Source organism: Rhineura floridana, chromosome 2, assembly GCF_030035675.1.
Source record: "Rhineura floridana isolate rRhiFlo1 chromosome 2, rRhiFlo1.hap2, whole genome shotgun sequence".
NCBI lineage: Eukaryota > Metazoa > Chordata > Lepidosauria > Squamata > Rhineuridae > Rhineura > Rhineura floridana.
Window position 1 is genome coordinate 121673669 of NC_084481.1, and position 16324 is coordinate 121689992.

The 16324-nt window shown below is 40.7% G+C and overlaps 1 protein-coding gene and 1 non-coding gene across 2 annotated transcripts in view; both read left to right on the plus strand.

Annotated features, from left to right (window-relative positions):
• IPO7 (importin 7) overlaps positions 1 to 16324 on the plus strand; it is a 64975-nt gene that overhangs the window by 19488 nt on the left and 29163 nt on the right. Inside the window, exons 9-14 of the mRNA XM_061610380.1 lie at positions 749 to 883; positions 2488 to 2587; positions 4223 to 4299; positions 9569 to 9685; positions 12620 to 12709; positions 15462 to 15627. Of these exons, the coding sequence (XP_061466364.1) occupies positions 749 to 883; positions 2488 to 2587; positions 4223 to 4299; positions 9569 to 9685; positions 12620 to 12709; positions 15462 to 15627 (685 nt within the window). The remainder of the gene's footprint in view (positions 1 to 748; positions 884 to 2487; positions 2588 to 4222; positions 4300 to 9568; positions 9686 to 12619; positions 12710 to 15461; positions 15628 to 16324) is intronic.
• On the plus strand, positions 15143 to 15323 carry LOC133378646 (small nucleolar RNA SNORA23). Its single transcript, XR_009761080.1, has one exon. It is a non-coding gene; the product is annotated as a small nucleolar RNA SNORA23 (small nucleolar RNA).

A 16324-nucleotide genomic window follows, 5' to 3' on the forward strand; every position in this document is an offset into this window, starting at 1 on the left:
ACCATTGGCTCTGCTGACTGGGGCTGACGATCGGGACTGGCATCCAATAAGCATCTGGTGGACCACAGGTTTTCCATCCCTCGCATTGAACGAAGCTTTGAGTGGCCTGATGTCAAATGCCTAGGATTCGAGACAGTTCTACTCTGCATTCGTTTTCCCCAAAATTGTTTCTCTTTATCTGTTGTAAATCACTTTTACACAGGTATCTATCTGCCTTATGCCAAGTTAGGTCATTGGTCCTCCTAGCTTAGTATTGTCTACATTCATTGGCAATGTCTCTCAGGTTCACATTGGGGGTGGGTGGGAGCTTTTCTCTAATCTGGAGATGTCAGCTATTGAACCTGGGATCTTCCACTTGCAAAGCATGTGCTCTCCCAAGGAGCTACAGCCCTTCCCTAAAGAAAAACATAGTTTGTGAAAATATAGTCTAGGGTGCTTCTAGATAAATAACTTCAGTGCACTTCTTACCTGTAAATCATTTAAAGAGTGTGCTAACTATTGCTGGTTTAAATAGACCAGCAGAATTTGTGCTCTTGGTCCACTCCAAAAGGTACAAGTCCCCCTGATCTCTTCTCATTCTTTCCCTTCATTTATGAAGGTACTTTCCTTTGATCTATGGGTTAGTGCTGCAGTTCTAAATCAGTGCCGTGGATGGCTACCACCTGAACACAATCTAGGATTTGTTTTTGGCAGTTATTGGCAAGCAATTTTAATCTTTAGAAGCAACTAATAAGAGTTTTTTTTTAAGGTCTTGCTGAAGGTGTTATATCAATATAAGGAAAAGCAATACATGGCTCCTAGAGTTCTGCAGCAGACACTGAATTATATCAATCAGGGGGTATCACATGCAGTCACTTGGAAGAATCTGAAACCCCATATCCAAGTAAGTCCCCCCCCCGTTTCTCTGTGAATAGTTACTACTTTAACTATGAAATGAAATGAAACTTTTTTCATTTCATTTACTTTAACTAAATTATATCTAAAAGCTTTTTTTAGCCCTGCTGCAGTATATTTTGAATGGGAACTTCAACTGCCTGTTGTGCTAAGAGGTTTTAAACTTAGTGGTGTTTTTTAAAAAAACCAATGCTCAGTAAATACCCGAAGTTGCTTGTTCAGAAGAAAATAAAGCAACAACAGTTAGGGGAAACTAACTGCCTACAGAAAATACTTACAGAAAAATACTTACATAGAATCAAAAGAATCTGAAGTTATAGTTGTGATTTTTTTGCAAAATTGAGGCACTTCGGTTGGGTTTTTTCCCCAGCAGTAACACTTTGTTCATTTGTTTATTTTTGTTTTTCTTTTAATTTTATTTAACACACTGGTATATCTTTCTCAGTGACTTATAATGTGGCATCATATGAATCCAAAATTCATTTGATTTTACATATAGTTAAATAAAGTTTTCCCAAAAGTCATGCATTTGGTTCCTTTATATGATGTACTGAGCCTGTGTAAGCTATTTTCTATGAAGTTGCTCTACCAGAGGGGAAAAAAGGGAAGGTAGCTGTGTTGGCCATAAGAAAAATCCATGTTAAGGCAATTTGTTTATTAGGCTGACCAAAACGTCACAAAATTATGTGCAGGCTTTTGAGCTGTTCAGAACTTTTAATCAGACTAGACTTGCCACCTAAGGTTAGGGTGGAGGAAGAAAAATTTGGCTGGTGGTAATGCCGTGAGTTTGCATCTGGTTAGAATGTGGGAGGAGGTAGCAGACATTCAGATTATAGTCATTTAGGTTTTACGTAAGTACTGGGTTGCACCAAAGGCCTATTGAGAAGAAGCAGCCTGGTAAAGGCTGATTCTCTATTTCTGGAAATAGCCTTGGGAAATAGTAAGTTTTTCTATTTCCGTCCTTATGTGAAACCCACAGATTCCTTGTTACGTGGAAAACAGGAATAAAGAGAAACTAAGCAGTTTGGTATTAACAAAGGTGGAAATTTGGCATCGCCATCTGCCAAATGTTTCCTCCCCCCCTTCCCCAATTTTATTTACCATCTAGCCTGTTCAAAAAGTTCTGGAGAACTTGAAAGCTTATACCATAGAGAGCACAGCAAAATGTAATCTTGAGTTTGGGGCTCCATTATTTGGTTAAGTTTTCAGTTCATTTATTTAGAATTATTATTTTACTTATTTGCTTTATGTAGTAAATATTTCTTCCCCATCTTTTTGTGCTCTAGAGAGCCAGTGTGTGATGAAGTGGATAGAGTGTTAGACTAGGACCTGTGAGACCAGGGTTCAAAGCCATGAAGCTCATTAGGTGACCTTGGGCCAGTCATTGCCTTGGAGCCTAATTTACCTCATAGGGTTGTTGCAGGGATTAAATGAGGAGGGAAGAACCATGTACACCACCTGGAGCTCCTTGGCTGAAAGGTGGGATATAAATGCAATGAATAAATAAACTGCCCTGAGAACTTTTTGTGATGGGGCAGTTTATAAATGTCAAAAAATGCTTCAATTCATTTAAATAATAATCCTTATTTGCAGGGAATTATCCAAGATGTTATCTTCCCATTGATGTGCTATACAGATGCTGATGAAGAGTTATGGCAGGAAGATCCTTATGAGTATATACGTATGAAGTTTGGTAAGTAGTTCAAAACTAGATAGATATGCAAAAAGCATATTTTTACTTTATTTTATTATTAAATTTATATCCCACCCTTCCTCCCAGAAGGAGCTGAAATAATTTTTCAAATAGACAGTAATAATGTGAAAATGCTCTGTATGCTAGATTGACATTGATCTCATTCCTTGTGTAGCCATTATAGCAGAGGTTTACACCACCAACATTTGTGGTCAGCTGGACACATCTGTTTTGCTTGCCTGTTACAGGATGATAATAATAATAAACTTTATTTCTACCCCGCCCTTTTTCCAATAGGACTCAGAACGGCTTACAACTAGAAACAACACCAATTAAAACATACAGAAGTATACAATTAAAAAAGAATTAAACTATGAGAAAAATTAAAACCATAAAACATAGGTTAAAAACAGCGGACAATTTAAAATAATAAAATCATATAATGTAGTCACCAAACCTATGACACTTAATCCTGGTCATTCTCTATCCCAAATGCCCATTGAAATAAAACAGTCTTTACTTGTCGCCGGAAAGACGGCAAGGAGGGAGCTGATCGCACCTCACTCGGCAGGGAGTTCCACAGCCTAGGGGCGGCCACTGAAAAGGCCCTATCTCGTGTCTGCGTCATATGTACTTGCGAAGGTGTGGGGAGCACAAGAAGGGATGCCTGTATAGTCAAGGAAATGCCTCTCTCCACCCTTTGCACAAACCAGCTTTTATTAGGCACAAGATATATACAATGAGCAGATACGAGCCAGGTTTGCACATAACACTAAACCATAGTTTAATCCGAAACTATGGTTTATTGTGAACACCCAGTGTATTGGTGCACACAGCTGAAAAGTTCTGACTTTGCCTTCTTTCGCTCCTGCTGTTGCCATGCTGCAGACAAAACAAGCCAGAGCCTGGCTTGTTGCGTTGTTTGAACCTGGATTTGTGTTTTTTTCCTCAGGTGATATTAAAAAAAGGTTTTATTTCTTGTATGTTTATTCTGATTCCAGAAATTTGTGTGGCTTTCTCAGCATGACAGTTGATACATTTTTGATTGGTGCAAAGGTCATTGGAATTTCATTTCACATGGAGTACTAAGAGTTAAATCCAGCATTATGTGAGTGGACTTTGGCTCATACAATGGGACTATTTCTTTCTCTGAAACAGATTTTGGGATGCTCAGGTGGCTGCAAGGGAGAGAAAAGAAGTTCCATTGCACAAGCAGAGTTCCTTTCCACTGACAAACAAACCTAGTTAAATATCACTGTATATTATTTCTTGGTGGAATTCAAACTGCTTAACCCTAATGCACAAAGTAATTTATGAGTAGATCTTAGAATACTTAGGTTTTGAAAACAAGATTAATTCTTTATATGTTTACTACTTCTGATTATTAATATAATTCCTAAAAGCAGAAACATGTTAGGCATTTGCAGTACTGAGACCTTCATATTTCTAGATTCATAGAAAGCTATAATTTCTGTTTTAAAAAACTATAAAGTTGGAAAAAAAACTACACTTTAGTCCCCACCCACCCCAACTTTTGTTAAAGTGGCTCTGATGTCTGAATTCAAATTTGTTTTGCACTAGTTCCTTTTTCATTTCAAAGACCAAACATTTAGACTTCTTTGTTTTGTTTAATAGATGTATTTGAAGACTTCATTTCACCCACGACAGCTGCACAAACATTGTTGTTTACAGCATGTGGCAAAAGGAAAGAGGTATGATTTTTAAGAATTACCTTTAATCCAAGAACAATAATCCTTCCTTCTGGTCTCTGTGCAGGCCCCCATATGGATTTCAGCTCCAGGTTTTGGGGGGCCCTGGGCAAGCTGCACTTGGTACACCTGCACTTTGCCATTTGTTGGTTGGTGGGCAGCCTTCAAGTCGATTACAACTTATTTTATTTATTTATTTTATTTATCATTTGATTTATATCCTGCCCTTCCTCCCAGCAGGAGCCCAGGGCAGCAAACAAAAGCGCTAAAAACACATCAAAATATCATAAAACAGACCTTAAAATGCATTAAAACAAAACAACTTTAAAAACATTTTTTTAAAAAAAACTTTAAAAACATCTTTAAAAAAGAGTTAAAAACATATTGTTTAAAATAAAAAAACATATTAAAAGCAATTCCAACATAGACGCAGACTGGGATAGGTCTCAACTTAAAAGGCTTCTTGAAAGAGAAAAGTCTTCAAAAGGTGTCAAAACGATAACAGAGATGGCGCCTACCTAATATTTAAGGGGAGGGAATTGCACAGGGTAGGTGCCGCCACACTAAAAGTCCATTTCCTATGTTGTGGAGAACAGATCTCCTGATAAGATGGTATCCACAGGAGGCCCTCACCTGCAGAGCACAGTGATCAACTGGGTATATAAGGGATAAGACAGTCTTTCAGGCATCCTGGTCCCGAGCTGCATAGGTCTTTGTACGTCAAGACTAGAACCTTGAACTTGGCCCGGTAGCAAATGAGCAGCCAGTGCAGTTCTTTCAGCAGTGGGGTGACATGTTGGCGATACCCTGCCCCAGTGAGCAGTCTCGCCGCCACATTTCATACCACCTGCAACTTCTGGACCAACCTCAAAGGCAGCCGCACGTAGAGCACATTACAATCTGTCAACATTTTGCCATCCTCATTGAGCAGCAGTCCCACTGTTTCCTTGGTCTTTCTCTTGCTTCGAACATATCTGAAAAACCCCTTTTTGTTGTTCTTCGCTTCCCTCGCCAGCCTTAGCTCATTGTGGGTTTTAGCTTTCCTTACGCTATTCCTGCAAGCCCGAGCCGCTCGTCGGTACTCTTCCTTGTTGATGCGTCCTTCCTTCCATTCTTTATACATGCTCTTTTTTACTTTTACCTCCTCCACCAGTCTTCCGTGTAGCCACATTGGCTTTTTCCGATATCTTCCATTTTTCTTCCTCTTTGGAATTGTTTGCGATTGCGCTTTTTGTAATACGTTCTTCATGAACTCCCACGTGTCTTGGGCTTCTTTTTTCTTTAGTCTATCTAGCCACTGGATCCTACCCATCATTTCTCTGAGCTTGCTAAAATCGGCTTTCCTGAAATCCAAGGTCCATGTTTGACTATATTCTTCTTTGGCTTTCCCCAGAATCACGAATTCCAGCATTACGTGGTCACTTTCCCCCAAGGTACTGAGCGCTTTAATTCCCGTGACCAATTCGTCCGTGTTAGTTAAGATCAGGTCCAGGATTGCCGATCCCCTTGTTCCTTCTTCTACTTTTTGAAAGAGGAAATTATCAGCAAGGCCCATCAGGAATTTGTTGGAGGCTTTGTGCTTCGCAGAGTTTGTCTCCCAGCAGATATCCGGGTAGTTGAAGTCCCCCACCACTACTACTTCTTGCTTCCTTGAGATTTTGGAGATTTGTTTGAGAAAGGCCTCGTCTACCACCTCTTCCTGGCCAGGGGGTCTGTAGTAGACACCTACTACCATGTCAGTTTTATTTGTTTCTCCATTTATTTTTACCCAAATGGTCTCTACCGGACCCCTTTGTTCGCTCTCTTGGATTTCCATAGAGGTGTATTTGTCTTTGACGTATAACACTACTCCCCCTCCTTTTCTGTTGCTTCTATTCTTTCTGTAGAGTTTATATCCTTGAATGGCTATATTCCAATCATGGGAGTCATCCCACCAAGTTTCTGTTATCCCTATGAAGTCATATTTGCCTTGATGCACTAAGACTTCAAGCTCCCCTTGCTTGTTTCCCAAGCGTTGGTATATAGACAGCAGAAGTCTCTTTTGTCCTGATTGGATTCCTCCGTTAATATACCGTGAGCTTTGCCATGCATCCCTTTCTCCCTCCCAGTGTCTGCTGTACCCTTCAAATCGTTGCGTTTACAACCCGCTGACTTTGGATCGGTATTTAAGCTATCATCTCCATCCCCCAGAGGCTTTAGTTTAAAGCCCTCTTGATGAGTTTTGCCATACTTCTGCCAAAGAGATTTTTCCCAGTCCTCGTGAGGTGCAGCCCATCTCCTGCCAACAGTCCCCCCTCCAAGAAGCTTAGACCATGGTCCCAGAATCCAAACCTTTCCTGTCGACACCATCTGTGTAACCAGTCGTTGACCTGCAGTATCTTCCTTTCCCTTTGTAGTCCTCTATCCTTCACGGGAAGAATTGACGAGAAGACCACCTGCGCCCCCAAATGCTTGACCGTCCTACCCAGAGCCTCATAGTCCGAGGTGATCTGTTCCAAATTTGTAGTTCTTCATCATATGGTTGCTCCGTGAATGAATCTGTCCTCCTTGCATCTCTTTTATATAGTTCTTCAGTGTATTGCATCCATATTCCTTTTATTTCATCTCGGTCAGTCAGTGTGTTCCCCTGTTGATTATTCAACATCCCTACTCAGTTTAAATTTCCCTTTAATTTCTCTAAGTCTTCTGGAAGAGGGCTCTTGTTCTACCTTTTTTATTATCCTCTTCTGTTTCTATACAATATACAATTTCTATACAGTAACTTTGTCCGTACATACTAGTCGCTGTATTATTGCGTTTAGGTTTGTATCCATGTTTCTATCTCCTTTTGCTTCTGCATTCTTTCTTTCTTTAACCATTTTAAGTGTTTCGTCAATCATCCATTGAGGTCTTTCTTTAACTAGATTGTCTCTTTGCATTCTTCCTTGATAATGTCTCTGACTTCAATCCATAGTTCTTGTGGTTCTCTATCAACACAGTTTAAAGCCTCAAATCTGTTCCTTATTTGATCTTTTATTCTTCTGGGATGTTATTTAAATTGTATTTTGGCATCATGATTGCCTTGTTGTTGTTCTTTAGCTTTACTCTGATTTTCGATATGACCAGTTCATGATCTGTACCGCGGTCTGCTCCTGGTCTTATTTTCGCAGAAAGTATGGAACTTCTCCATCTTCTGCCACCAATTATATAATCAATTTGATTCCTATATTGACCATTTGGTGATGTCCACGTGTACAGTTGTCTTTTTGGTTGCTCATATATTTGATATTTATAAAATCAAAATTTGAAAAATAAAAATGTTTCCAAGGATTGTAAATCTTGTAGTTAATACTTAGCTACTACAGTTTACATGTTGTTCTCATATTTAATTTAAATGCTAAGAAACAGTTTTAGTGTTGTTGTTGCTGTTGCTGATGCTGCCCTTTCTCGAACAGAGAGCTCAGGGCAATGTATAACAAACGGCAAAGAACAACATTAATCTGTGATTAAAACAAATACAAAACTTAAATATTTATAAAATACAACTATTAAAAACACAATCCACACATTGCTGTTCAGGGCAAACATCACCATATCAGACTAAAAAGGCCTAAGTAAACAGAAATCTCTTTAGTTGACGTTTAAATCAAAGCAACAAAAAAGACAGACACAACTCCAGGGGGAGGGTGTTCCAGAGTCAAGCCCCCGTCCCCCCACCACAAACTGTCATGGGGATTAAAAGCAGAGCCCACTCCCACCATCACCGCCTAAAAGCAGAGGGCACCCCCACCCTCGTCACCAATCTTAAGGATCATGTTGTACGGCATTGGAGGAGGTGCTCCTGCAAATACTTGGGCCCTGAGCTTTTTATGGCCATCACCGACACCTTGAATTGGGCTTTGTACCTTACAGGCAGCCAATGCAATGCTCTAAGGAGTGGTGTTACATTCTCCATTCTGCTGCCCCATTTTATAAACTGGTGGCTGCGTTCTGCACCAACTGCAGTTTCCAGACAATTTTCAGGGATAGCCCCATGTAGAGCACATTGCAATAATCCAAACCAAGTTTGTCACTACATGGGTTACTGACCAGACTATTTCAGTTCAGGTACCTAGTGAATTAGCCATAGTTGGAAATAGAAATTACTTGCCACTGTGGTCATTTGGACCTTCACTGATGGTAGCTGGTCAACTCCCTAGCTAGCTACATAACCGCTCCATGGGGAGTGCTATATCATTCAGAATAATCTGCTTTCCTTAATTCCTGGAGGTGAGAACTGCCAACCCATAGTACTTTTATCTCATTGGGACTTTGTTGCTATTTACTGGCCCTGTTCTAGCTTGTCACAGTCTCCAGACACTGATCCCACATGGAATGGTGAGATAGACCTGAATGACATCCACATCTTGGTGACACTGCGCTCCAAACCGCAGATGACTTCTCCCATTGGTTTCATATAGATATTAAACAGCATGGGGGCCAAGATGGAAACCTATAGCACCCCATAACACAATTGCCATGTGATCAAGCAAGAAGTTTCCAATGCTACTTTCTGATAGTGACCCTGTAGGTAGGTGTAGAACCACGTTGACGGTGCTGCCCACCCCAGTCTACAGAATTACTCCAGTAGAATACCATGGTCCCTGGTATCTAAAGCCACTGAGAGGTGAAGAAAAAACAACAATGTAGCACTCCCCATGTCCTGGTCATCAATCATCAATTAATGGTCATCAGTCAGGTCAACTAAGACTGTTTCTGTGTCAAAACTGTACTGCAGCTACCCGGCCACCACTCCTTTGGCACCTTGCCCAGAAAACGGATGTTTGTGATAGGCAGTAGTTATCCAGTACTTCTAGGATCAGGGAGGGCCTGTTTAGAAGGGGTCGCATAACCACCTCCTTCAAGATAGTCCTGCAGTGAAGCAATAACCACTCTCTGGACTCACCCAATCCATCCTTCATGACTAGATTACACAAGCTAGGATGGGCAAGAGTCAAGAAGGCAGGTGGTCAGCCAAACCCCTGGAAGTGTCCTTTCCACATCCTCAGGCTCCAACAACTCAAACTGTATAGATGTATTTGTATGATTATGTGGTATTAAAAAGGAATGGATGAATAAATAAATAAGCTGTTCCCCACAAGATGTAACAAGACAGTGATCTCACCAGAATTTGCTTCAACTGTGGAATCAAGTTCAGAGTTAATGAATCATTTTTGCCCATTTTAGACATTAGGAAACTTTCTAATATTTTGAATACTGACAGAAATGTCTTTGTTTTTTAATGTCATACTAGGTTCTGCAAAAAACTATGGGCTTTTGTTATCAGATTCTCACAGAGCCAAACGCCGATCCTCGTAAGAAAGATGGTGCTTTGCATATGATTGGTTCTTTGGCTGAAATACTCCTGAAAGTAAGTGCATGCTGAGTGGATATTTTGACTGTCCTTATGTTTTTACCTTTTCCTGCCTTATTTTTACCATATAAAGATGACACCAGAAAAACCCTAGCAACTTGTTAACTAGATTAATTTTAACTGAATCTTCTCACGTGAAAACATTTGTATTTACTAAAATTCTTAGTACATTTTTGCAGTGTCACTGACACTAGAACCAATTTGTATTTTGCTATTGTTAGGGAAATGTTGTTTCTTGGAAACGTTTTGTGATTAATTTTCCACCTTTCCAGGATCTTGGAGACCAAAGATTTTAGGCAGTGGTTAAGAAAAATGTATCTATTACCTGGCTAAATGAGACCACCTACAGTAGTTCCAATCCAGTGTTTGGTTGGTGCCTATTTCCTCAATACTGAGTCCTCTGATATGCACACATAATTCAGTGGAGTCAAGTTTGATCTTTCAGTTTGCACTGAAAGAAAGGAGCAGTGAGACTTATACTACTTCTGCACGCCCAGTGTGAAGTACAGTAGGGACCCGCTTTTTGGCATTCTGCTAATACGGCGGCGCCAGTGGGGTGATCAGCTGTAGCAGGCGATCAGCTGTAGCGTGGGAATCTCTCACGCTACAGCTGATTGCTGTCAGCTGGAGTGCCGTGGCTGGAATACAGTAGCACTTTCCAACCGTTTTCGCTTTTGGGCAGGGGCCTGGAACGTAACCTGCTGTATGAGTGGGGCTCTCCTGTAAAACTTAACCTCACATCTCCCCCAAGTCCTCTAGTATGTGCGGAGGATTTGAAGAAAGCACCTTTTTGCGGTAGGCATTGTGACAGGTGGGAAACAGCAAGATGCTGCTGCTTGCTTATTCCAAAGACTAGCACAAAAAGAGGGGGGGAAACCAATTACTTCCCTTAAGAGTCTGTGTGTGCATGCAGGGAACTGTGGTGGGATACGGGCAATCAGTGGCAATCACAAATGATATCTGGCTGCTAAGCCACACCAAAATGTGAACCCTTGACAGTGAGATATTGGACCCTTTTGGAAAGGTGGAGTTAGGTTGTAGCATCACTTGGGGTGAGGGTCTATCTGACTACTTGAGAAGAGGGTTAATCCCGCCAGGAGTGGGGGATAGATGTTTAAAGGCAGAGTATTGTCTGTGTTGAATTTGCACCTTTTGTATAACTGGCATTGTATGGTATCATGTGGTGTAGATTACCTATTTCTTGACCTAGAAATTGAGTTTTTACTATTGGATTCCTAAAACCTTAAAAAATGATAGTAAATTGGAGCACTCATCTAATTTTTATCACTGTAGCCAATTCCTGTTAAGTTGAGGTTGGGGAATAACTTCTGCATGATTGCATTTTGACTTTCTGTAACACTATTGAGTAATTTTTAATAAATTTAATACATTAAATAATTATTTTATTTTTTATTTGCAAATTTAATAAAGAAATAAAAAGGAAGATTATTAAAATATTAATATATTACTATTATTAATAAAAAGTCCATCAGTTCACCTTACAGATACAATAACCATCAGTATACCTTTCTTAAGTTAAACATACAAGTTATTATAAGCCCTCCAGATATCCAAATATATATGTATCTATATGAAATTGATGTCAATATGAAATGTGTTCAAATGTAGCCAGGACAGTGAGATCCACAGACCATTGTGTAATAGACGATGGGCTCAAGGTATAAGTCTCTTAGCGACCATAAGGGCTCGCAAATTCCACTTTTGTTGTCCTGCTGTTAATTCCCATACTATAGGAATATAATTTGAAAGTATATGAACATCTGCAAATACCAAGGATCTTGCCAATACAAAATGGATACATACAACTTTAGACCAAAAAGAATATGTCAAGGGACAAGCCCACATCACATGCCTCAGAGACATTGTCAGCCTTACACCACCTCCAACATCAATATTGTACAGTGCCTTCCTATACAAACATTGAGTCCCAATATACTTGAAATATTACTTTCTGCTGGATCAATCTCAATTTCAAATCTAAGGAAACATTCTGTATAGATTCTAAAGCAATTTTCCATTGTTTAGGCTGTATAATACATTTCAGTCCCCTATTCCACACCTCTGTAAGTTCCTGAACTTCTGCCTATCAAAGATCTATTAAGAATTTATAAACAACAGTTGTGGATTTAGCTTTCTGTAAGGATATAATAATTCCCTGCAACAAATTAGGAGATGTTGAAGCACTCAAACCACATGGTCCATAAATAGACATCAATAAATGTTATAACTGAAGATACTGCCTTTCCACACTCACTGGTAATTGACATTTAAACTGTAAAATAGGAAATGACACATTCTCCATCTGAGCCTGTTAGATGATCTAATCACATTCAACCCATTTCTTCCATGAAAAAGGCAGCCTCTCCATCTTCAAATCTGGATTACCCCATAAAGTTAATTAAGTGTGGGCATATAGGTCATATTGTAATTCACGAGGCAATATATGCCATGTCTCACTAGTTGCTAAAATTGAAGGTGGTGTAGGCCCTTTCTTTTTATTATACATAGATCCCAACACTTGCTATCTAATGAGTGATGTTAAATAAATCATCTCTAAAATTACCCAACCTGGGGTATTCACAGAAGGAGAAACTTGCTAATCATTTGTATGTGCCTTATGGAATAAACTAATATCTGAGTATAAGTAGTTTAAATGTTTGTTTATCCTAGGTTTCTTTGTTATGGTACTCCAATTTTTGGCGCCTGCTGTTGTATCTGGAAATTGCTAGTTTTGGTTAGGTTCAGCTTCTTCACTTCAGCTTAGCATACTCTCACTTTAAAATGACCTGTACAGAAGGGTTAACAATCTTTATAGGATAGGGGAAAGGAAAAAATACTTTTCTGACAAGCTAGTTATATTTCTGTATGTAAAACAAAAAGGATTGATCTCTTGTCTTAATATTCCAACAGAAAAAGATATACAAAGATCAAATGGAGTACATGTTGCAGAATCACGTGTTTCCTCTCTTCAGCAGTGAGCTAGGCTACATGAGAGCACGGGTAAGTGCCAAGCTGGGACCAACCTCCTCTACTCTTCTCCCCCCCCCCCCAATTGCCAGCCTCTTTGTGAAGATCTTTACTGGAGGGGAGGATTAGCCTTATGTGGCCTTTTATTACAAACAGGTTATGTGCAATGGTGAGGAGTAGGTTTCTGGTGAGTGGTTTTGATGGGTGTGAAAGGTGGCCAGGGCTTTTCCAGAAGGAGTGAAGAAAATGTCATGAATAAGCCTGGCAATAGTTTTGTGGATACCATGTCTCAGTATCCTGGAATTCAGTATCATTGCTTTGCTTGCTAATTTCTCTATTATTCTAATTTATTTCCTCTCACCCTGAGCTTGGGGGTGGGCACTGTGGGTTGTAAATTTCTTTCAGGTTGATGAAGGCAAAACATTAGGAGTTCCTTACTATGTGAAAGAGCAGTTTAGCAATGGTTAGAGACAGCATATGGTAAATTACTTGTAGAAATGACCATCATGCATTTGGTCACATGATTCCTCACAGTTCTTCCAAATGAACTGTGAATTGTTTGCAAGGCACTTTGAGAGTCAAGTTGCTTGCCTCCATAGCAAACTTGATGCCCCATCTGCATCCTCTGTAGTCCCCAGTGAGGTGTCCAGTGCAATGTCCATCGCAACTTCTTGGGATCAGTTTCAGTTGATGCGGCCTGATTATATTGACAAGGTGCTTGCGATGATGTGGCCAGCAACATGTCCTCTTGGCCTTTGTCCTTCTTGGCTTATGAAAGCTTGCCAAGAGGGTATATCCGAGTGGGTCCCGGGTATGGTCAGTGTGTCTTTGTGAGAGGAAGTGATCCCAGCCACCTTGAAAGAGGTGGTGATTCATCTGCTCCTGAAAAAGCCCACCCTGGACCCATTGGTTTGTGACAACTACCATCTGGTCACATATACCCCCTTTTTAGGGAAGGTGATTGAGAGGGTTGTGGCGCAGCAATTGCAAGTACTCTTGGATGAAACAGACTATTTTGACACTTTCCAATCTGGATTCAGACCTGGTTATGGGACTGAATTGGCCTTGGTTACCCTAATAGATTACCTTTATCAGAAGAAGAACAGTGGGAGTGTTACCCTGTTATTCTTACTTGATCTTTCAGTGGTTTTTGATACCATTGACCATGGTATCCTTCTGAGCCGACTTGTTGAGAAGGGTATCGTCGGCACTGTTTTACAGTGGTTCTGATCTTATGTGCAGGGTCATTTTCAGACAATAGCATTGGGTGATTGCCATTTGGCCCCCTGGAAGTTGTGTTGTGGGGTGCTACAGGGTGCCATCTTGTTCCCAATGCTGTTTAACGTCTATATGAAACCCTTGGGAACAGTCATCAGGAGATTTGGGGCGAGGTATCAGCAGTATGCTGATGATACCCAGCTCTATTTCTCTGTAACATCTGAATCGGGAGATGCCGTGCAAGCCCTGGACCAGTGCCTGGCCTCAGTGGTGGACTGGATGAGGACCAATAAACTGAGTCTGAATCTTAGCAAGACAGAGGCGCTGTGGGTTGGTGGTTCCTGAGTTCAGATATTTGGTCAGTTGCCTGCTTTGGATGGGGTTGTACTCCCTCTGAAAGAGCAGGTTTATAGCCTGGGAGTGCTTCTGGATCCTTCTTCGTTGCTAGAGGCCCAAGTCACCTCCGTGGCTAGGAGTGCCTTTTACCAGCTTTGGCTGGTAAGACAGCTGCAGCCATTTCTGGACCAGGATAGCCTGACCACTGTTGTCCATGCACTGGTAACCTCCAGGCTGGATTACTGTAATGCACTCTATGTGGGGCTACCCTTGAGGTTGGTCCAGAAGCTGCAGGCGGTGCAAAATGCAGCGGCGAGACTGCTCACTGGAGCAGGTTGTCGCCAACATGTTACCCCGTTGCCGAAAGAATTGTGCTGGCTGCCCGTTATCTTCTTGGCCAAGTTCAAGGTTCTGGTTTTGCTGTGCAAAGCCCTCACAGGTTGGGACCAGGATACCTGAAAGTTTCTTGCCCCTTATACACCCAGTTGATCACTGTGCCCTGCAGGTGAGGGTCTCCTGCAGATACCATATTATCAGGAGGTCTGCTCTGCACAATATAGGAGACAGACCTTTAGAGTTGTGGCATCAACGCTTTGGAATTCTCTCCCCTTAAATATTAAGACAGGCGCCATATGTTATCTTTTTGGCGCCTATTGAAGATCTTCCTCTTTCAACAAGGCTTTTAAGTAGAGGCCTTATTCCAGTCTGCATCTGTGCTTGGAATTGCTTTTTATGGTATTTTAAATGTTGTTTTTTAAAGTAGTTTTGTTTTAATATGTTTTAAAGTCCTTTGTTTTTAAGATGTCTTGTATTTAAGATATTTTAAAGTGCTTTTAGTGTTTTTGTTTGCCGGCCTCGGCTCCTTCTGTGAGGAAGGGTGGGCTGTAAATAAATAAATAATAAAATGGCTGCAGTCATGTGTGTGCATAGCTTCTAATCTGTGCCTAGTGGCATGGTCCATTTGCGTTCTGCATTGAGACTATGTTGCTCACATACAACCTGTGGCCAAAGAGCAGCTTGAGATCATAGTACTGGTCTAGTGATGTCAAAAGACAAGCTTACAACTGACCAGCCTCCAAACTCTCAAACATATTCATGTAAATGGGAAAATTAAACAAACATTTCAGCACAGTGCAAGCGTTTTTATCTTGTGATCATGTTTTTCACAACTGTTGTGCAGCATAGCTGTACGTGTATGCAGCTACCTAAAATTGCTTACCATGTTCTCCAGGCTTGTTGGGTGCTTCACTATTTCTGCGAAGTTAAGTTTAAGAGTGACCAGAATCTGCAGACAGCTCTTGAGCTGACAAGAAGATGCCTAATTGATGACAGAGAGATGCCTGTGAAGGTGGAAGCTGCCATAGCACTGCAGGTTTTGATTAGTAATCAAGAGAGAGGTGCTTTTTCCTACACTTTGACTGTCATGAAACCTTAAAATCTAGTGCAGGGGTGAGGAACCTCTTTTTTAAAAAACATTGAGGGCTTTTATTTCCTTCAGGCTGCATACCAGAGCTGGGTGGGATCATGTTATATGGGGCCACCCCATTTGGTACTCATTCTTTGTGTCTGCTGTTTTTCCCCATGCAGCAGTTAGGCTTAGGAAAAAAGCTCCCAGTGGTGCCAAGGAAAACTTTTTTTCTAAGTCTAATTGTTCTCTGTGTATTGGGGAGAGTTTTCATGGGGAGGGAAGTGTTAACTTCCCCTTCATATGTTGCAGCTCCCCCTGAAATCTCCCCTTCCCCCCAGCAATTAGGCTTAGGAAAAAGTTTACATTGGAAGCTTTTTTCCTAAGTCTAATTGTGGTGCTGGGATGGGGTGGGGGTGCAAACCAGATCCAAAGACACCATGAGCTGCATTCAGCTGTGCTGATGGTTCTTCATCCCTGAACTAGTATCTGTAGAGATTAAATAATTACTGCCATCAAAACATCACTGTGCATTATTATTTAACTATGGTTAGAATAGTAGCAACAGTTATGATCCAAAGTGTGCTTCTCTGATTACATTTTCCTGAAATCACGTTCTAAGTCAGTGCCTTTTATAATTGGGGTATATGCCATTATTTTTGAATAATAACTTTCAGAAGAATTGTTAT